Source organism: Branchiostoma lanceolatum, chromosome 15, assembly GCF_035083965.1.
Source record: "Branchiostoma lanceolatum isolate klBraLanc5 chromosome 15, klBraLanc5.hap2, whole genome shotgun sequence".
Classification (NCBI taxonomy): domain Eukaryota; kingdom Metazoa; phylum Chordata; class Leptocardii; order Amphioxiformes; family Branchiostomatidae; genus Branchiostoma; species Branchiostoma lanceolatum.
In genome coordinates, this window is record NC_089736.1 from 2,112,683 (window position 1) to 2,134,147 (window position 21,465).

At 52.3% G+C, this 21,465-nt stretch overlaps 1 protein-coding gene across 1 annotated transcript in view; it reads right to left on the bottom strand.

Annotated features, from left to right (window-relative positions):
• LOC136449316 (neuroblast differentiation-associated protein AHNAK-like) overlaps nucleotides 1-21,465 on the bottom strand; it is a 52,368-nt gene that overhangs the window by 5,137 nt on the left and 25,766 nt on the right. Inside the window, exon 5 of the mRNA XM_066449312.1 lies at nucleotides 149-21,253. Within this exon, the coding sequence (XP_066305409.1) occupies nucleotides 149-21,253 (21,105 nt within the window). The remainder of the gene's footprint in view (nucleotides 1-148; nucleotides 21,254-21,465) is intronic.

The window sequence follows — 21,465 nt, forward strand, 5'->3', positions numbered from 1 at the left end:
TCTATTGGTTTCGCTAGAATTCACAGATTGAGTGCAGCAAAGCCTCTACAATTGTTGCGCAATAGAATCTGATTGATTATGTTGTATTGTACTGTAAACATTTCTTGTACAGTTGTAAACTAGTACTTGTAACCTATTTGAAACCCACCTGTCACTTTTCCCCACATGGATCCGAAGCGATCTCCTAAAGACTTTCGCTTCTCCTGATCCTTCTCCTTGGCCGGAAGTGGTGGCTTCTTTTGCTTCTTTTTCTTCTTCTTCTTTTTCTTCTCTGGCAGTGGCGGTGGGGCTGCCTCTGCCTCAAGTTCGCCTTCTAGTCTTGGTGGCTGTATCTCCACTTCCGGTCCACTCACGTCAAGTTCAGGTGGTTGCACATCAACTTCTGTTTTGCCTTTGGCTGAAAATTTTGGCATCGAAATAGAGGGCATCTTAATCTCTAAACTAAGTCTCTTTAGGGACGATCTCTTGTCTTCTTTTGGTACTTCTACTTTGGAATCAACCTCTGCCTCTGGTGGCGTTATGTCCACGGAGGCCTCTGGCGCCTTTGCCTTCGCCTTGAAGGAAGGCATCTTGACCGACGGCATCTTGATTTCTAAGCTACGACGTTTAAGTGATGATCTTTTCTCCTCAGCTGGCAAGTCCGCTTCGGCCCCACCCTTGAGTTCTACATCGGGTGGCTCGACCTCCACGGCAGCTTTGGGAGTTTTTCCTTTGCCCTTGACCTTAAAGCTTGGCATTTTTACAGATGGCATCTTAAGTTCTAAACTTCTTCTCTTCTTGTCTCCTCCTATGTCTACCTTGGGGCCTTCTAGTTCCACTTGGCCTGCGTCAGCTTTGATTTGTCTCACTTTTGCTTCTATTTCTTCCAGCTCCGCTTGCACCTTTGGAATGTCTACATCTACAGAAGGGGCTTCTACTTGGATTTCTGCAGCTTTGCCTTCAACTGAAGGACCTTTTACCTCGCCCTCAACGCCGGCTTCTCCGAATCCTAGTTTAGGCCCCTTTAGCCCAATTTCCGGCATGGTGATACCGGGGCCCTTGATGTCAAGTCCAGGCAGTGTCCACTCGCCCTCGGGCTGGTCCACCTGGCCCTTGACCTCGACCTTACCTGACGGTACCTCTGTTTGAGGGACGTCATCACTCTGCAACAGAAACCCGGGAAGCTTGATGTCGAGAGGTTTTACCTCCGCCTCGCCCTCTACAGAAAGGTCCGCTTCAGCGGACGGGACTGTCGGCAGCTCCACATCTACTGTGGGGCCCTCCAACTGGGCACCTTCCAGGTCAACATCTGCTTTGCCCTCTACCTTAGGTTTTCCGACATCAAGTTTTGGCATTTCGATTTGGGGACCTTTAAGTTCGAACTCAGGAAGTTCAAAGCCGAAAGAGGGACCTTTCCCCTTTCCTTTAAGGTCTGCATCCGGTCCGGTAACTCTGACGTCACCTTCTACATCAGGTGGTCTTATGTCGCCTTCGACCTTTGGCCCTTCGAAGGAAACGTCCCCCCTAGGGACTTGACCCTCGGCATCAATGTGACCTCCAGCTTTAGGCGACTTCCATGAGATCTTCGGTACTCTTACGTGATATTCTGTCATTTCAATGTGCGGGCTTCCCAGGTCGAACTCAGGAACCCTCCATGACGATCTTTTCTCCTGATCGGGTTTTTCCGCTCCTCCCGCTGGACGTTTCACTTCCGCTTCCGGTGGTGGCAGGATGGGTTGAACTGTTGGGACATCACCTGACGGGAATTTCACTTCCGCCTCACCTTCAATCTTTCCTTTCTTCCTGGGCAGGGAGGGAAACTTGATCTTAGGACCTTTCAACTCGACATCTGGAAGCTGCCAGGACTTGCGGTCTCCTTTACCCTTGATGTCGGCTTCAGGAAGATCCCCTTTGATCTCTACTTCACCAGACGGAACAGTAGGCCCTGAGATGTCTGCTTCACCTGATGGAAGGTCACCTTTAGCTTTAACTTTCCCTTTCTTGCGAGGTAAGGATGGGAATTTTACTTTTGGACCTTTCAGGTCGAACTCTGGAAGTTGCCATGACTTTCGATCACCTGTGCCCTTTGTCTTTCCTTCAGGTAAGTCATCTTCCACTTGGAGTTTTACATCGCCAGGTGTAACTTCTGGTCCTTGGATTTCAATTTCAGCAGATGGAATGTCTCCGTGAGGTAACTCCCCTTCCACCTCAACCTGTCCCTCAACTTTGGGCTTCTTTCCAGTTAAGTCCCAATCCGGCAACGACATTTTCGGTCCCTTTAACTCCCAGTCGGGTAATTTGAAATCTCCCTTGGGCTTCTTACCGTCGATGTCGAGCTCACCTTCTGGACCTTCTACATCGATGTCAACTTTGCCTGAAGGAACTTCCACATCTGGGCCCTCGATGTCCACTTTGCCCCGTGGAATTTCTCCTTCGATTTCCTGGCCTTCGAAGTCTGCCTCCAGGTCACCTTCAACTTTGGGTCCTTTGCCCTTGATCTTCGGACCCTTCAAGTCCCAGTCAGGCAAGTTGATATTTGGTCCTTTCAGTTCCCAGTCGGGCAGGCCAAAACCGCCTTTTGGCTTCTTGCCGTCGATGTCAACTTCGCCGGATGGTGGCTCCACTTCAGGTCCTTCGAGTTTGCCAGATGGTAATTCGCCTTCTAATTCCGGACCTTCTAGTTCGCCTTCTACCTTGGGTTTCTTGCCTTTGAATTTGGGCATCTTGATTTTCGGACCCTTCAGATGGAACTCAGGTAATTCCCAAGACTTACGGTCGCCTTTGACCTTCAGATCACCCTCGACTCCGGGTGGTGTTATTTCACCTTCCACCTTGCCCTCAGGAAGTTCGATTTTACCAGATGGCAGCTCTCCTTCGACTTCGGGACCTTCGATCTCCGGCCCTCTAATATCGGCGTCTAGTTCGCCTTCTACCTTTGGTTTTCTTCCTTTGAATTTTGGGCCCTTGATGTCGATTTCGGGCATTTTGACCTTAGGGCCTTTGAGGTGGAATTCGGGCAACTGCCACGACGACCGCTTGCCTCCTTCTGGTGGCTGAATGTCCCCTTCGGGAAGTTCGACTTCTGCCTCGGCACCTGGGAATTCTACGTCTGGGCCTTCTAAGTCGGCATCAAATTCACCCTCTACGGTAGGTCTTTTGCCTTTGCCCTTCTTATGGGGTAGCGAAGGAAACTTTACTTTCGGACCTCTGATGTCAATGTCGGGCAAACCCCAGGACTTACGGTCGCCCTTGCCCTTGATCTTTCCAGATGGTAGCTCGCCTTCGATTTCTCCTTTGGGAACATCAACATCTACGTCGGGGCCTTCGACTTTGCCAGACGGAAGATCGCCTTCGAATTCTGGGCCCTCCACATCGACTTCGCCAGAAACCTTTGGCTTCTTGCCCTTGAATTTCGGGCCCTTCAGATTGATTTCGGGCATCTTGATTTTCGGTCCTTTTAGTTCCCAGTCCGGAAGTTCCCAGGATGGGCCCTTGCCTTTACCCTCCGGGCCTTCGATATCACCAGATATTGTCCCGTCCGGACCTTCAACGCCAGGTGGTCTGATCTCAACCTCACCCTCGGCGGGCGGCAGTTCTCCTTCGGGACCTTCAAGGTCGATTTCTCCCTCGACCTTTGGCCCTTTGCCCCTGAACTTAGGACCTTTGAGCTCCCAGTCTGGTAGTTTGACCTTGGGTCCCTTTAACTCCCAGTCGGGTAATTTGAAACCTCCCTTGGGCTTCTTACCGTCGATGTCGAGCTCGCCTTCTGGACCTTCTACATCGATGTCAACTTTGCCTGAAGGAACTTCCACATCTGGACCCTCGATGTCCACTTTGCCCCGTGGAATTTCTCCTTCGATTTCCGGGCCTTCGAAGTCTGCCTCCAGGTCACCTTCAACTTTGGGTCCTTTGCCCTTGATCTTCGGACCCTTCAAGTCCCAGTCAGGCAAGTTGATTTTTGGCCCTTTCAGTTCCCAGTCGGGCAGGCCAAACCCGCCTTTTGGCTTCTTGCCGTCGATGTCAACTTCGCCGGATGGTGGCTCCACTTCAGGTCCTTCGAGTTTACCAGATGGTAATTCGCCTTCTATTTCCGGACCTTCTAGTTCGCCTTCTACCTTGGGTTTCTTGCCTTTGAATTTGGGCATCTTGATTTTCGGACCCTTCAGATGGAACTCAGGTAATTCCCAAGACTTACGGTCGCCTTTGACCTTCAGATCACCCTCGACTCCGGGTGGTGTTATTTCACCTTCCACCTTGCCCTCAGGAAGTTCGATTTTACCAGACGGCAGTTCTCCTTCGACTTCGGGACCTTCGATCTCCGGCCCTCTAATATCGGCGTCTAGTTCGCCTTCTACCTTTGGTTTTCTTCCTTTGAATTTGGGGCCCTTGATGTCGATTTCGGGCATTTTGACCTTAGGGCCTTTGAGGTGGAATTCGGGTAACTGCCACGACGACCGCTTGCCTCCCTCTGGCGGCATGATGTCCCCTTCGGGAAGTTCGACTTCTGCCTCTGCACCTGGGAATTCTACGTCTGGGCCTTCTAAGTCGGCATCGATTTCACCCTCTACGGTAGGTCTTTTGCCTTTTACCTTTGAACCCTTCAGCTCCCAGTCTGGTAGTTTGACTTTGGGACCTTTCAGTTCCCAGTCGGGCATTTTGAATCCACCCTTGGGCTTCTTGCCTTTGATGTCTAGGTCACCAGACGGACCCTCAATTTCCACTTTACCCGAAGGAGGCTCAACATCAGGTCCTTCGATGTCTACTTCACCATGTGGAAGCTCGCCCTCGATCTCTCCTTCGATTTTGCCTTTGCCCTTCTTGCGGGACAGCGAGGGGAATTTCACTTTGGGGCCTTTGAAGTCGATATCGGGCAGACCCCAGGACTTACGGTCGCCCTTGCCCTTGATCTTTCCAGATGGTAGCTCGCCTTCGATTTCTCCTTTGGGAACATCAACATCTACGTCGGGGCCTTCGACTTTGCCAGACGGAAGATCGCCTTCGAATTCTGGGCCCTCCACATCGACTTCGCCGGAAACCTTTGGCTTCTTGCCCTTGAATTTCGGGCCCTTCAGATTGATTTCGGGCATCTTGATTTTCGGTCCTTTTAGTTCCCAGTCCGGAAGTTCCCAGGATGGGCCCTTGCCTTTACCCTCCGGGCCTTCGACATCACCAGATATTGTCCCGTCCGGACCTTCAACGCCAGGTGGTCTGATCTCAACCTCACCCTCGGCGGGCGGCAGTTCTCCTTCGGGACCTTCAAGGTCGATTTCTCCCTCGACCTTTGGCCCTCTGCCCCTGAACTTAGGACCCTTGAGCTCCCAGTCTGGTAGTTTGACCTTGGGTCCCTTTAACTCCCAGTCGGGTAATTTGAAACCTCCCTTGGGCTTCTTACCGTCGATGTCGAGCTCGCCTTCTGGACCTTCTACATCGATGTCAACTTTGCCTGAAGGAACTTCCACATCTGGACCCTCGATGTCCACTTTGCCCCGTGGAATTTCTCCTTCGATTTCCGGGCCTTCGAAGTCTGCCTCCAGGTCACCTTCAACTTTGGGTCCTTTGCCCTTGATCTTCGGACCCTTCAAGTCCCAGTCAGGCAAGTTGATTTTTGGCCCTTTCAGTTCCCAGTCGGGCAGGCCAAAACCGCCTTTTGGCTTCTTGCCGTCGATGTCAACTTCGCCGGATGGTGGCTCCACTTCAGGTCCTTCGAGTTTACCAGATGGTAATTCGCCTTCTATTTCCGGACCTTCTAGTTCGCCTTCTACCTTGGGTTTCTTGCCTTTGAATTTGGGCATCTTGATTTTCGGACCCTTCAGATGGAACTCAGGTAATTCCCAAGACTTACGGTCGCCTTTGACCTTCAGATCACCCTCGACTCTGGGTGGTGTTATTTCACCTTCCACCTTACCCTCAGGAATTTCGATTTTACCAGACGGCAGTTCTCCTTCGACTTCGGGACCTTCGATCTCCGGCCCTCTAATATCGGCGTCTAGTTCGCCTTCTACCTTTGGTTTTCTTCCTTTGAATTTGGGGCCCTTGATGTCGATTTCGGGCATTTTGACCTTAGGGCCTTTGAGGTGGAATTCGGGCAACTGCCACGACGACCGCTTGCCTCCTTCTGGTGGCTGAATGTCCCCTTCGGGAAGTTCGACTTCTGCCTCGGCACCAGGGAATTCTACGTCTGGGCCATCTAAGTCGGCATCAAATTCACCCTCTACGGTAGGTCTTTTGCCTTTTACCCTTGAACCCTTTAGCTCCCAATCTGGTAGTTTGACTTTGGGACCTTTCAGTTCCCAGTCGGGCATTTTGAATCCGCCCTTGGGCTTCTTGCCTTTGATGTCTAGGCCACCAGACGGACCCTCAATTTCCACTTTACCCGAAGGAGGCTCAACATCAGGTCCTTCGATGTCTACTTCACCATGTGGAAGCTCGCCCTCGATCTCTCCTTCGATTTTGCCTTTGCCCTTCTTGCGGGACAGCGAGGGGAATTTCACTTTGGGACCTTTGAAGTCGATATCGGGCAGACCCCAGGACTTACGGTCGCCCTTGCCCTTGATCTTTCCAGATGGTAGCTCGCCTTCGATTTCTCCTTTGGGAACATCAACATCTACGTCGGGGCCTTCGACTTTGCCAGACGGAAGATCGCCTTCGAATTCTGGGCCCTCCACATCGACTTCGCCGGAAACCTTTGGCTTCTTGCCCTTGAATTTCGGGCCCTTCAGATTGATTTCGGGCATCTTGATTTTCGGTCCTTTTAGTTCCCAGTCCGGAAGTTCCCAGGATGGGCCCTTGCCTTTACCCTCCGGGCCTTCGATATCACCAGATATTGTCCCGTCCGGACCTTCAACGCCAGGTGGTCTGATCTCAACCTCACCCTCGGCGGGCGGCAGTTCTCCTTCGGGACCTTCAAGGTCGATTTCTCCCTCGACCTTTGGCCCTTTGCCCCTGAACTTAGGACCCTTGAGCTCCCAGTCTGGTAGTTTGACCTTGGGTCCCTTTAACTCCCAGTCGGGTAATTTGAAACCTCCCTTGGGCTTCTTACCGTCGATGTCGAGCTCGCCTTCTGGACCTTCTACATCGATGTCAACTTTGCCTGAAGGAACTTCCACATCTGGACCCTCGATGTCCACTTTGCCCCGTGGAATTTCTCCTTCGATTTCCTGGCCTTCGAAGTCTGCCTCCAGGTCACCTTCAACTTTGGGTCCTTTGCCCTTGATCTTCGGACCCTTCAAGTCCCAGTCAGGCAAGTTGATTTTTGGCCCTTTCAGTTCCCAGTCGGGCAGGCCAAAACCGCCTTTTGGCTTCTTGCCGTCGATGTCAACTTCGCCGGATGGTGGCTCCACTTCAGGTCCTTCGAGTTTACCAGATGGTAATTCGCCTTCTATTTCCGGACCTTCTAGTTCGCCTTCTACCTTGGGTTTCTTGCCTTTGAATTTGGGCATCTTGATTTTCGGACCCTTCAGATGGAACTCAGGTAATTCCCAAGACTTACGGTCGCCTTTGACCTTCAGATCACCCTCGGCTCTGGGTGGTGTTATTTCACCTTCCACCTTACCCTCAGGAAGTTCGATTTTACCAGACGGCAGTTCTCCTTCGACTTCGGGACCTTCGATCTCCGGCCCTCTAATATCGGCGTCTAGTTCGCCTTCTACCTTTGGTTTTCTTCCTTTGAATTTGGGGCCCTTGATGTCGATTTCGGGCATTTTGACCTTAGGGCCTTTGAGGTGGAATTCGGGCAACTGCCACGACGACCGCTTGCCTCCTTCTGGTGGCTGAATGTCCCCTTCGGGAAGTTCGACTTCTGCCTCGGCACCAGGGAATTCTACGTCTGGGCCATCTAAGTCGGCATCAAATTCACCCTCTACGGTAGGTCTTTTGCCTTTTACCTTTGGACCCTTTAGCTCCCAGTCTGGTAGTTTGACTTTGGGACCTTTCAGTTCCCAGTCGGGCATTTTGAATCCGCCCTTGGGCTTCTTGCCTTTGATGTCTAGGTCACCAGACGGACCCTCAATTTCAACTTTACCCGAAGGAGGCTCAACATCAGGTCCTTCGATGTCTACTTCACCATGTGGAAGCTCGCCCTCGATCTCTCCTTCGATTTTGCCTTTGCCCTTCTTGCGGGACAGCGAGGGGAATTTCACTTTGGGACCTTTGAAGTCGATATCGGGCAGACCCCAGGACTTACGGTCACCCTTGCCCTTGATCTTTCCAGATGGTAGCTCGCCTTCGATTTCTCCTTTGGGAACATCAACATCTACGTCGGGGCCTTCGACTTTGCCAGACGGAAGATCGCCTTCGAATTCTGGGCCCTCCACATCGACTTCGCCGGAAACCTTTGGCTTCTTGCCCTTGAATTTCGGGCCCTTCAGATTGATTTCGGGCATCTTGATTTTCGGTCCTTTTAGTTCCCAGTCCGGAAGTTCCCAGGATGGGCCCTTGCCTTTACCCTCCGGGCCTTCGATATCACCAGATATTGTCCCGTCCGGACCCTCAACGCCAGGTGGTCTGATCTCAACCTCTCCCTCGGCGGGCGGCAGTTCTCCTTCGGGACCTTCAAGGTCGATTTCTCCCTCGACCTTTGGCCCTTTGCTCCTGAACTTAGGACCCTTGAGCTCCCAGTCTGGTAGTTTGACCTTGGGTCCCTTTAACTCCCAGTCGGGTAATTTGAAACCTCCCTTGGGCTTCTTACCGTCGATGTCGAGCTCGCCTTCTGGACCTTCTACATCGATGTCAACTTTGCCTGAAGGAACTTCCACATCTGGACCCTCGATGTCCACTTTGCCCCGTGGAATTTCTCCTTCGATTTCCGGGCCTTCGAAGTCTGCCTCCAGGTCACCTTCAACTTTGGGTCCTTTGCCCTTGATCTTCGGACCCTTCAAGTCCCAGTCAGGCAAGTTGATTTTTGGCCCTTTCAGTTCCCAGTCGGGCAGGCCAAAACCGCCTTTTGGCTTCTTGCCGTCGATGTCAACTTCGCCGGATGGTGGCTCCACTTCAGGTCCTTCGAGTTTACCAGATGGTAATTCGCCTTCTATTTCCGGACCTTCTAGTTCGCCTTCTACCTTGGGTTTCTTGCCTTTGAATTTGGGCATCTTGATTTTCGGACCCTTCAGATGGAACTCAGGTAATTCCCAAGACTTACGGTCGCCTTTGACCTTCAGATCACCCTCGACTCCGGGTGGTGTTATTTCACCTCCCACCTTGCCCTCAGGAAGTTCTATTTTACCAGATGGCAGTTCTCCTTCGACTTCGGGACCTTCGATCTCCGGCCCTCTAATATCGGCGTCTAGTTCGCCTTCTACCTTTGGTTTTCTTCCTTTGAATTTGGGGCCCTTGATGTCGATTTCGGGCATTTTGACCTTAGGGCCTTTGAGGTGGAATTCGGGTAACTGCCACGACGACCGCTTGCCTCCCTCTGGCGGCATGATGTCCCCTTCGGGAAGTTCGACTTCTGCCTCGGCACCTGGGAATTCTACGTCTGGGCCTTCTAAGTCGGCATCGATTTCACCCTCTACGGTAGGTCTTTTGCCTTTTACCTTTGGACCCTTCAGCTCCCAGTCTGGTAGTTTGACTTTGGGACCTTTCAGTTCCCAGTCGGGCATTTTGAATCCACCCTTGGGCTTCTTGCCTTTGATGTCTAGGTCACCAGACGGACCCTCAATTTCCACTTTACCCGAAGGAGGCTCAACATCAGGTCCTTCGATGTCTACTTCACCATGTGGAAGCTCGCCCTCGATCTCTCCTTCGATTTTGCCTTTGCCCTTCTTGCGGGACAGCGAGGGGAATTTCACTTTGGGACCTTTGAAGTCGATATCGGGCAGACCCCAGGACTTACGGTCACCCTTGCCCTTGATCTTTCCAGATGGTAGTTCGCCTTCGATTTCTCCTTTGGGAACATCAACATCTACGTCGGGGCCTTCGACTTTGCCAGACGGAAGATCGCCTTCGAATTCTGGGCCCTCCACATCGACTTCGCCGGAAACCTTTGGCTTCTTGCCCTTGAATTTCGGGCCCTTCAGATTGATTTCGGGCATCTTGATTTTCGGTCCTTTTAGTTCCCAGTCCGGAAGTTCCCAGGATGGGCCCTTGCCTTTACCCTCCGGGCCTTCGATATCACCAGATATTGTCCCGTCCGGACCTTCAACGCCAGGTGGTCTGATCTCAACCTCACCCTCGGCGGGCGGCAGTTCTCCTTCGGGACCTTCAAGGTCGATTTCTCCCTCGACCTTTGGCCCTTTGCCCCTGAACTTAGGACCTTTGAGCTCCCAGTCTGGTAGTTTGACCTTGGGTCCCTTTAACTCCCAGTCGGGTAATTTGAAACCTCCCTTGGGCTTCTTACCGTCGATGTCGAGCTCGCCTTCTGGACCTTCTACATCGATGTCAACTTTGCCTGAAGGAACTTCCACATCTGGACCCTCGATGTCCACTTTACCCCGTGGAATTTCTCCTTCGATTTCGGGACCTTCGAAGTCTGCCTCCAGGTCACCTTCAACTTTGGGTCCTTTGCCCTTGATCTTCGGACCCTTCAAGTCCCAGTCAGGCAAGTTGATTTTTGGTCCTTTTAGTTCCCAGTCGGGCAGGCCAAACCCGCCTTTTGGCTTCTTGCCGTCGATGTCAACTTCGCCGGATGGTGGCTCCACTTCAGGTCCTTCGAGTTTACCAGATGGTAATTCGCCTTCTATTTCCGGACCTTCTAGTTCGCCTTCTACCTTGGGTTTCTTGCCTTTGAATTTGGGCATCTTGATTTTCGGACCCTTCAGATGGAACTCAGGTAATTCCCAAGACTTACGGTCGCCTTTGACCTTCAGATCACCCTCGACCCCGGGTGGTGTTATTTCACCTTCCACCTTGCCCTCAGGAAGTTCGATTTTACCAGATGGCAGTTCTCCTTCGACTTCGGGACCTTTGATCTCCGGCCCTCTAATATCGGCGTCTAGTTCACCTTCTACCTTTGGTTTTCTTCCTTTGAATTTGGGGCCCTTGATGTCGATTTCGGGCATTTTGACCTTAGGGCCTTTGAGGTGGAATTCGGGCAACTGCCACGACGACCGCTTGCCTCCTTCTGGTGGCTGGATGTCTCCTTCGGGAAGTTCGACTTCTGCCTCGGCACCTGGGAATTCTACGTCAGGGCCATCTAAGTCAGCATCGATCTCACCCTCTACGGTAGGTCTTTTGCCTCTTACCTTTGGACCCTTCAGCTCCCAGTCTGGTAGTTTGACTTTGGGACCTTTCAGTTCCCAGTCGGGCATTTTGAATCCACCCTTGGGCTTCTTGCCTTTGATGTCTAGGTCACCAGACGGACCCTCAATTTCCACTTTACCCGAAGGAGGCTCAACATCAGGTCCTTCGATGTCTACTTCACCATGTGGAAGCTCGCCCTCGATCTCTCCTTCGATTTTGCCTTTGCCCTTCTTGCGGGACAGCGAGGGGAATTTCACTTTGGGACCTTTGAAGTCGATATCGGGCAGACCCCAGGACTTACGGTCACCCTTGCCCTTGGTCTTTCCAGATGGTAGCTCGCCTTCGATTTCTCCTTTGGGAACATCTACGTCGGGGCCTTCGACTTTGCCAGACGGAAGGTCGCCTTCGAATTCTGGGCCCTCCACATCGACTTCGCCGGAAACCTTTGGCTTCTTGCCCTTGAATTTCGGGCCCTTCAGATTGATTTCGGGCATCTTGATTTTCGGTCCTTTTAGTTCCCAGTCCGGAAGTTCCCAGGATGGGCCCTTGCCTTTACCCTCCGGGCCTTCGATATCACCAGATATTGTCCCGTCCGGACCTTCAACGCCAGGTGGTCTGATCTCAACCTCACCCTCGGCGGGCGGCAGTTCTCCTTCGGGACCTTCAAGGTCGATTTCTCCCTCGACCTTTGGCCCTTTGCCCCTGAACTTAGGACCTTTGAGCTCCCAGTCTGGTAGTTTGACCTTGGGTCCCTTTAACTCCCAGTCGGGTAATTTGAAACCTCCCTTGGGCTTCTTACCGTCGATGTCGAGCTCGCCTTCTGGACCTTCTACATCGATGTCAACTTTGCCTGAAGGAACTTCAACATCTGGACCCTCGATGTCCACTTTGCCCCGTGGAATTTCTCCTTCGATTTCGGGACCTTCGAAGTCTGCCTCCAGGTCACCTTCAACTTTGGGTCCTTTGCCCTTGATCTTCGGACCCTTCAAGTCCCAGTCAGGCAAGTTGATTTTTGGTCCTTTTAGTTCCCAGTCGGGCAGGCCAAACCCGCCTTTTGGCTTCTTGCCGTCGATGTCAACTTCGCCGGATGGTGGCTCCACTTCAGGTCCTTCGAGTTTACCAGATGGTAATTCGCCTTCTATTTCCGGACCTTCTAGTTCGCCTTCTACCTTGGGTTTCTTGCCTTTGAATTTGGGCATCTTGATTTTCGGACCCTTCAGATGGAACTCAGGTAATTCCCAAGACTTACGGTCGCCTTTGACCTTCAGATCACCCTCGACCCCGGGTGGTGTTATTTCACCTTCCACCTTGCCCTCAGGAAGTTCGATTTTACCAGATGGCAGTTTTCCTTCGACTTCGGGACCTTTGATCTCCGGCCCTCTAATATCGGCGTCTAGTTCGCCTTCTACCTTTGGTTTTCTTCCTTTGAATTTGGGGCCCTTGATGTCGATTTCGGGCATTTTGACCTTAGGGCCTTTGAGGTGGAATTCGGGCAACTGCCACGACGACCGCTTGCCTCCTTCTGGCGGCTGGATGTCTCCTTCGGGAAGTTCGACTTCTGCCTCGGCACCTGGGAATTCTACGTCAGGGCCATCTAAGTCAGCATCGATCTCACCCTCTACGGTAGGTCTTTTGCCTCTTACCTTTGGACCCTTCAGCTCCCAGTCTGGTAGTTTGACTTTGGGACCTTTCAGTTCCCAGTCGGGCATTTTGAATCCACCCTTGGGCTTCTTGCCTTTGATGTCTAGGTCACCAGACGGACCCTCAATTTCCACTTTACCCGAAGGAGGCTCAACATCAGGTCCTTCGATGTCTACTTCACCATGTGGAAGCTCGCCCTCGATCTCTCCTTCGATTTTGCCTTTGCCCTTCTTGCGGGACAGCGAGGGGAATTTCACTTTGGGACCTTTGAAGTCGATATCGGGCAGACCCCAGGACTTACGGTCACCCTTGCCCTTGATCTTTCCAGATGGTAGCTCGCCTTCGATTTCTCCTTTGGGAACATCAACATCTACGTCGGGGCCTTCGACTTTGCCAGACGGAAGGTCGCCTTCGAATTCTGGGCCCTCCACATCGACTTCGCCGGAAACCTTTGGCTTCTTGCCCTTGAATTTCGGGCCCTTCAGATTGATTTCGGGCATCTTGATTTTCGGTCCTTTTAGTTCCCAGTCCGGAAGTTCCCAGGATGGGCCCTTGCCTTTACCCTCCGGGCCTTCGACATCACCAGATATTGTCCCGTCCGGACCTTCAACGCCAGGTGGTCTGATCTCAACCTCACCCTCGGCGGGCGGCAGTTCTCCTTCGGGACCTTCAAGGTCGATTTCTCCCTCGACCTTTGGCCCTTTGCCCCTGAACTTAGGACCTTTGAGCTCCCAGTCTGGTAGTTTGACCTTGGGTCCCTTTAACTCCCAGTCGGGTAATTTGAAACCTCCCTTGGGCTTCTTACCGTCGATGTCGAGCTCGCATTCTGGACCTTCTACATCGATGTCAACTTTGCCTGAAGGAACTTCCACATCTGGACCCTCGATGTCCACTTTGCCCCGTGGAATTTCTCCTTCGATTTCGGGACCTTCGAAGTCTGCCTCCAGGTCACCTTCAACTTTGGGTCCTTTGCCCTTGATCTTCGGACCCTTCAAGTCCCAGTCAGGCAAGTTGATTTTTGGTCCTTTTAGTTCCCAGTCGGGCAGGCCAAACCCGCCTTTTGGCTTCTTGCCGTCGATGTCAACTTCGCCGGATGGTGGCTCCACTTCAGGTCCTTCGAGTTTACCAGATGGTAATTCGCCTTCTATTTCCGGACCTTCTAGTTCGCCTTCTACCTTGGGTTTCTTGCCTTTGAATTTGGGCATCTTGATTTTCGGACCCTTCAGATGGAACTCAGGTAATTCCCAAGACTTACGGTCGCCTTTGACCTTCAGATCACCCTCGACCCCGGGTGGTGTTATTTCACCTTCCACCTTGCCCTCAGGAAGTTCGATTTTACCAGATGGCAGTTCTCCTTCGACTTCGGGACCTTTGATCTCCGGCCCTCTAATATCGGCGTCTAGTTCGCCTTCTATCTTTGGTTTTCTTCCTTTGAATTTGGGGCCCTTGATGTCGATTTCGGGCATTTTGACCTTAGGGCCTTTGAGGTGGAATTCGGGCAACTGCCACGACGACCGCTTGCCTCCTTCTGGCGGCTGGATGTCTCCTTCGGGAAGTTCGACTTCTGCCTCGGCACCTGGGAATTCTACGTCAGGGCCATCTAAGTCAGCATCGATCTCACCCTCTACGGTAGGTCTTTTGCCTCTTACCTTTGGACCCTTCAGCTCCCAGTCTGGTAGTTTGACTTTGGGACCTTTCAGTTCCCAGTCGGGCATTTTGAATCCACCCTTGGGCTTCTTGCCTTTGATGTCTAGGTCACCAGACGGACCCTCAATTTCCACTTTACCCGAAGGAGGCTCAACATCAGGTCCTTCGATGTCTACTTCACCATGTGGAAGCTCGCCCTCGATCTCTCCTTCGATTTTGCCTTTGCCCTTCTTGCGGGACAGCGAGGGGAATTTCACTTTGGGACCTTTGAAGTCGATATCGGGCAGACCCCAGGACTTACGGTCACCCTTGCCCTTGATCTTTCCAGATGGTAGCTCGCCTTCGATTTCTCCTTTGGGAACATCAACATCTACGTCGGGGCCTTCGACTTTGCCAGACGGAAGGTCGCCTTCGAATTCTGGGCCCTCCACATCGACTTCGTCGGAAACCTTTGGCTTCTTGCCCTTCAATTTCGGGCCCTTCAGATTGATTTCGGGCATCTTGATTTTCGGTCCTTTTAGTTCCCAGTCCGGAAGTTCCCAGGATGGGCCCTTGCCTTTACCCTCCGGGCCTTCGACATCACCAGATATTGTCCCGTCCGGACCTTCAACGCCAGGTGGTCTGATCTCAACCTCTCCCTCGGCGGGCGGCAGTTCTCCTTCGGGACCTTCAAGGTCGATTTCTCCCTCGACCTTTGGCCCTTTGCCCCTGAACTTAGGACCTTTGAGCTCCCAGTCTGGTAGTTTGACCTTGGGTCCCTTTAACTCCCAGTCGGGTAATTTGAAACCTCCCTTGGGCTTCTTACCGTCGATGTCGAGCTCGCCTTCTGGGCCTTCTACATCGATGTCAACTTTGCCTGAAGGAACTTCCACATCTGGACCCTCGATGTCCACTTTGCCCCGTGGAATTTCTCCTTCGATTTCGGGACCTTCGAAGTCTGCCTCCAGGTCACCTTCAACTTTGGGTCCTTTGCCCTTGATCTTTGGACCCTTCAAGTCCCAGTCAGGCAAGTTGATTTTTGGTCCTTTCAGTTCCCAGTCGGGCAGGCCAAACCCGCCTTTTGGCTTCTTGCCGTCGATGTCAACTTCGCCGGATGGTGGCTCCACTTCAGGTCCTTCGAGTTTACCAGATGGTAATTCGCCTTCTATTTCCGGACCTTCTAGTTCGCCTTCAACCTTGGGTTTCTTGCCTTTGAATTTGGGCATCTTGATTTTCGGACCCTTCAGATGGAACTCAGGTAATTCCCAAGACTTACGGTCGCCTTTGACCTTCAGATCACCCTCGACCCCGGGTGGTGTTATTTCACCTTCCACCTTGCCCTCAGGAAGTTCCATTTTACCAGATGGCAGTTCTCCTTCGACTTCGGGACCTTTGATCTCCGGCCCTCTAATATCGGCGTCTAGTTCGCCTTCTACCTTTGGTTTTCTTCCTTTGAATTTGGGGCCCTTGATGTCGATTTCGGGCATTTTGACCTTAGGGCCTTTGAGGTGGAATTCGGGCAACTGCCACGACGACCGCTTGCCTCCTTCTGGTGGCTGAATGTCCCCTTCGGGAAGTTCGACTTCTGCCTCTGCACCTGGGAATTCTACGTCTGGGCCTTCTAAGTCGGCATCGATTTCACCCTCTACGGTAGGTCTTTTGCCTTTTACCTTTGGACCCTTTAGCTCCCAGTCTGGTAGTTTGACTTTGGGACCTTTCAGTTCCCAGTCGGGCATTTTGAATCCGCCCTTGGGCTTCCTGCCTTTGATGTCTAGGTCACCAGACGGACCCTCAATTTCCACTTTACCCGAAGGAGGCTCAACATCAGGTCCTTCGATAACTGCTTCACCATGTGGAAGCTCGCCCTCGATCTCTCCTTCGATTTTGCCTTTGCCCTTCTTGCGGGACAGCGAGGGGAATTTCACTTTGGGACCTTTGAAGTCGATATCGGGCAGACCCCAGGACTTACGGTCACCCTTGCCCTTGATCTTTCCAGATGGTAGCTCGCCTTCGATTTCTCCTTTGGGAACATCAACATCTACGTCGGGGCCTTCGACTTTGCCAGACGGAAGGTCGCCTTCGAATTCTGGGCCCTCCACATCGACTTCGCCGGAAACCTTTGGCTTCTTGCCCTTGAATTTCGGGCCCTTCAGATTGATTTCGGGCATCTTGATTTTCGGTCCTTTTAGTTCCCAGTCCGGAAGTTCCCAGGATGGGCCCTTGCCTTTACCCTCCGGGCCTTCGATATCACCAGATATTGTCCCGTCCGGACCTTCAACGCCAGGTGGTCTGATCTCAACCTCACCCTCGGCGGGCGGCAGTTCTCCTTCGGGACCTTCAAGGTCGATTTCTCCCTCGACCTTTGGCCCTTTGCCCCTGAACTTAGGACCTTTGAGCTCCCAGTCTGGTAGTTTGACCTTGGGTCCCTTTAACTCCCAGTCGGGTAATTTGAAACCTCCCTTGGGCTTCTTACCGTCGATGTCGAGCTCGCCTTCTGGGCCTTCTACATCGATGTCAACTTTGCCTGAAGGAACTTCAACATCTGGGCCCTCGATGTCCACTTTGCCCCGTGGAATTTCTCCTTCGATTTCGGGACCTTCGAAGTCTGCCTCCAGGTCACCTTCAACTTTGGGTCCTTTGCCCTTGATCTTCGGACCCTTCAAGTCCCAGTCAGGCAAGTTGATTTTTGGCCCTTTCAGTTCCCAGTCGGGCAGGCCAAACCCGCCTTTTGGCTTCTTGCCGTCGATGTCAACTTCGCCGGATGGTGGCTCCACTTCAGGTCCTTCGAGTTTACCAGATGGTAATTCGCCTTCTATTTCCGGACCTTCTAGTTCGCCTTCTACCTTGGGTTTCTTGCCTTTGAATTTGGGCATCTTGATTTTCGGACCCTTCAGATGGAACTCAGGTAATTCCCATGACTTACGGTCGCCTTTGACCTTCAGATCACCCTCGACCCCGGGTGGTGTTATTTCACCTTCCACCTTGCCCTCAGGAAGTTCTATTTTACCAGATGGCAGTTCTCCTTCGACTTCGGGACCTTCGATCTCCGGCCCTCTAATATCGGCGTCTAGTTCGCCTTCTACCTTTGGTTTTCTTCCTTTGAATTTGGGGCCCTTGATGTCGATTTCGGGCATTTTGACCTTAGGGCCTTTGAGGTGGAATTCGGGCAACTGCCACGACGACCGCTTGCCTCCTTCTGGTGGCTGGATGTCTCCTTCGGGAAGTTCGACTTCTGCCTCGGCACCTGGGAATTCTACGTCTGGGCCATCTAAGTCAGCATCGATTTCACCCTCTACGGTAGGTCTTTTGCCTCTTACCTTTGGACCCTTCAGCTCCCAGTCTGGTAGTTTGACTTTGGGACCTTTCAGTTCCCAGTCGGGCATTTTGAATCCACCCTTGGGCTTCTTGCCTTTGATGTCTAGGTCTCCAGACGGACCCTCAATTTCCACTTTACCCGAAGGAGGCTCAACATCAGGTCCTTCGATGTCTACTTCACCATGTGGAAGCTCGCCCTCGATCTCTCCTTCGATTTTGCCTTTGCCCTTCTTGCGGGACAGCGAGGGGAATTTCACTTTGGGACCTTTGAAGTCGATATCGGGCAGACCCCAGGACTTACGGTCACCCTTGCCCTTGATCTTTCCAGATGGTAGCTCGCCTTCAATTTCTCCTTTGGGAACATCAACATCTACGTCGGGGCCTTCGACTTTGCCAGACGGAAGGTCGCCTTCGAATTCTGGGCCCTCCACATCGACTTCGCCGGAAACCTTTGGCTTCTTGCCCTTGAATTTCGGGCCCTTCAGATTGATTTCGGGCATCTTGATTTTCGGTCCTTTTAGTTCCCAGTCCGGTAGTTCCCAGGATGGGCCCTTGCCTTTACCCTCCGGGCCTTCGACATCACCAGATATTGTCCCGTCCGGACCTTCAACGCCAGGTGGTCTGATCTCAACCTCTCCCTCGGCGGGCGGCAGTTCTCCTTCGGGACCTTCAAGGTCGATTTCTCCCTCGACCTTTGGCCCTTTGCCCCTGAACTTAGGACCTTTGAGCTCCCAGTCTGGTAGTTTGACCTTGGGTCCCTTTAACTCCCAGTCGGGTAATTTGAAACCTCCCTTGGGCTTCTTACCGTCGATGTCGAGCTCGCCTTCTGGACCTTCTACATCGATGTCAACTTTGCCTGAAGGAACTTCCACATCTGGACCCTCGATGTCCACTTTGCCCCGTGGAATTTCTCCTTCGATTTCGGGACCTTCGAAGTCTGCCTCCAGGTCACCTTCAACTTTGGGTTTCTTGCCTTTGATCTTGGGACCTTTAAGATTGATTTCGGGCATCTTGATTTTTGGTCCTTTTAGTTCCCAGTCCGGAAGTTCCCAGGATGGGCCTTTGCCTTTACCCTCTGGCGCTACGATATCACCAGATATTGTCCCGTTCGGACCTTCAACACCAGGTGGTCTGATCTCAACCTCACCCTCGGCGGGCGGCAGTTCTCCTTCGGGACCTTCAAGGTCGATTTCTCCCTTGACCTTCGGTCCTTTGCCCTTGATCTTTGGACCCTTAAAGTCCCAGTCAGGCAATTTGATTTTTGGTCCTTTCAGTTCCCAGTCGGGTAGATCGAAACCGCCTTTTGGCTTCTTGCCGTCGATGTCAACTTCGCCGGATGGTGGCTCCACTTCTGGTCCTTCGACTTCTCCTGTTGGTAATTCGCCTTCAATTTCGGGACCTTCCAGTTCGCCTTCTCCCTTTGGCTTCTTGCCTTTGATTTTAGAACCCTTTAGATGGATTTCAGGCATTTTAATTTTTGGGCCTTTTAATTCCCAGTCGGGCAGATCCCAAGATGGTCCTTTGGGATGTTTGACCTTGCCTTCGGGGGCTTGAAGGTCACCTGGAATTTCCCCATTAGGTCCCTCTCCAGTCGGTGGTCTGATCTCAACCTCACCTTCAGCTGGTGGCAGTTCTCCTTCGGGACCTTCCAGGTCAATTTCTCCCTCGACTTTCGGTCCTTTGCCCTTGATCCTCGGACCCTTCAAGTCCCAGTCAGGTAATCTAACTTTCGGTCCTTTGAGTTCCCAATCGGGCATTTTAAAGCCAGCCTTTGGCTTCCTACCCTCAATGTCAACGTCACCTGACGGTGGTTCAACGTCTGGACCTGCTGCCTCGCCTGATGGGAGGTCGCCTTCAAATTCGGGACCTTCTGCCTCACCTTTTGGTAGTTTTCCCTTTCCTTTTGGTCCTTTGATGTGCATTTCTGGCATCTTTATCTTTGGACCTTTCAGGTCGAATTCCGGTAGGTCCCATTGTCCTTTCGGTGTTTTGCCTCTACCTTCAGGTCCTTCCAGATCACCTGAGATGGTACCATCCGGCCCGGGCGGTCTGACCTCCACCTCTGCTTCCGCAGGTGGTAGCCGGCCTTTTGGTGGTTGTACATCCGCGTCAGGTGGTCCAAGTTCACCCTCTACCTTTGGGCCTTTCCCCTTAATCTTTGGTCCCTTAATGTGGATCTCTGGCATCTTTATTTTGGGTCCTTTTAACCCGAATTCAGGAGGTTCACAGAAAGGCCCCCTAGGGGGCTTGACCTTTCCCTCCGTTTCTGGGCCTTCTACGTCCCCAGAAATGCCAGGACCCTCAACGTCAGGTGGTCGGACTTGTACTTCAGCTTCCGGCCCAGGTAGCCTGCCTTCCGGTGTGTCAACGTCTCCTTCAACTCTTGGTCTTTTAATCTGTGGACCCCTCAGACGTACCTCCGGCATTCTAATTTTTGGACCTTTTAAGTCAAAGTCGGGAAGCTGCCATGGTTTACCTTCTATATGTACATCCTCGGGCCGAACTTCAGGTCCTTCTATCCTGGGTGGTTGAACTACGATTCGACCCTCACCATCGATCTCGGGAAAAGTTCCGTCTGCTTCACCTCTTATAGTAGGTGGCCTGATGTCTCCTTCAACTGCCACCCCACCTTGTATTTGCGGAGGTGTCAAGTCATCAGTTTCGGGTAGGTCAACTTCCATTTCTCCATCGGCGTATGGAATTGGCCTATCAGGAAACTCTAAACTTGGGGGGCGTGGTTTGATCTTGCCTTCTGCCTTGCCCTTACCCTTAACCCTTAATTTGGGCATTTGTATTTTAGGACCAGATATTTGCCATGTGGGACGGTCGTCAGGCATTTCCCCATCTACTTCTACGTCGCCCTTTCCTCTTGGAAGTTCACCTTCAACGGTGGGCCCTCTTGCATCTAATTCCAAGGGTGTTGCTTCTGCCTTCGCCTTAGCTTTGGCTTCCGCTTTCGGCTTCTTTGTACCGAAGCTAAATCTTGGGCCTTTGATGTGAATTTGTGGGAATCCAATCTTCAGCCCCATATTTGTGTCAGGCGCGTCGACTTCCTGTATTTCTTGCTCATCAGGTAGATCGGTCTGAAGTTTTGCAGCATCTTTTCTAATTGCATCGTCACTTGGCGGCTGAACCTGGATATCACCAGTGGCAGTCCCCGCGAGGTCGGGGGTCTCGTGAGATCTTTTGAGCGGCGAGAGTTCAATGTCAGCTTTGCCTGTGGGTACAGATACCATCCGGTCTAGAGGCGGCAGGTCGGGAGATACTTTTCCTGGAGATAATGTAGTGTCTAAAGACCTACCTTTGCTTAGCGGAATCTTTGTGGGCTCTACACCGGCAGCAATATGGAGATCCGGCGCTTCTACCTTTGCCTTGATTTTCGCTTCTGCATGTGGTTTCATGTCTGCTCCATCCGGGTGCTCGAATTGTTCCGGGGTCGCTAACCTAGCTGTCCCTGAACCCTCTGGATAGAAGACCGGGGACGTTGACCCCTGGACTTTTGGTTCTTCCTCTTCGCCTGGTGAAAATTAACAGGGCTTACATACAATCTTGTCATGACGACATGGCAGACTACACCTCTACGGTACAATAGCGGCGAATAGTTGGTTACAGGGGCGTGGTTTGGTAGCAGCAAAGGAGAGTCCGGCGTTAGTGTGCCGCGGTGGTAGATGTGAGCATAGAGAAGGACAGGAAATGGTGGGAGGTTCGGATGACGTACCTGGGACAGGC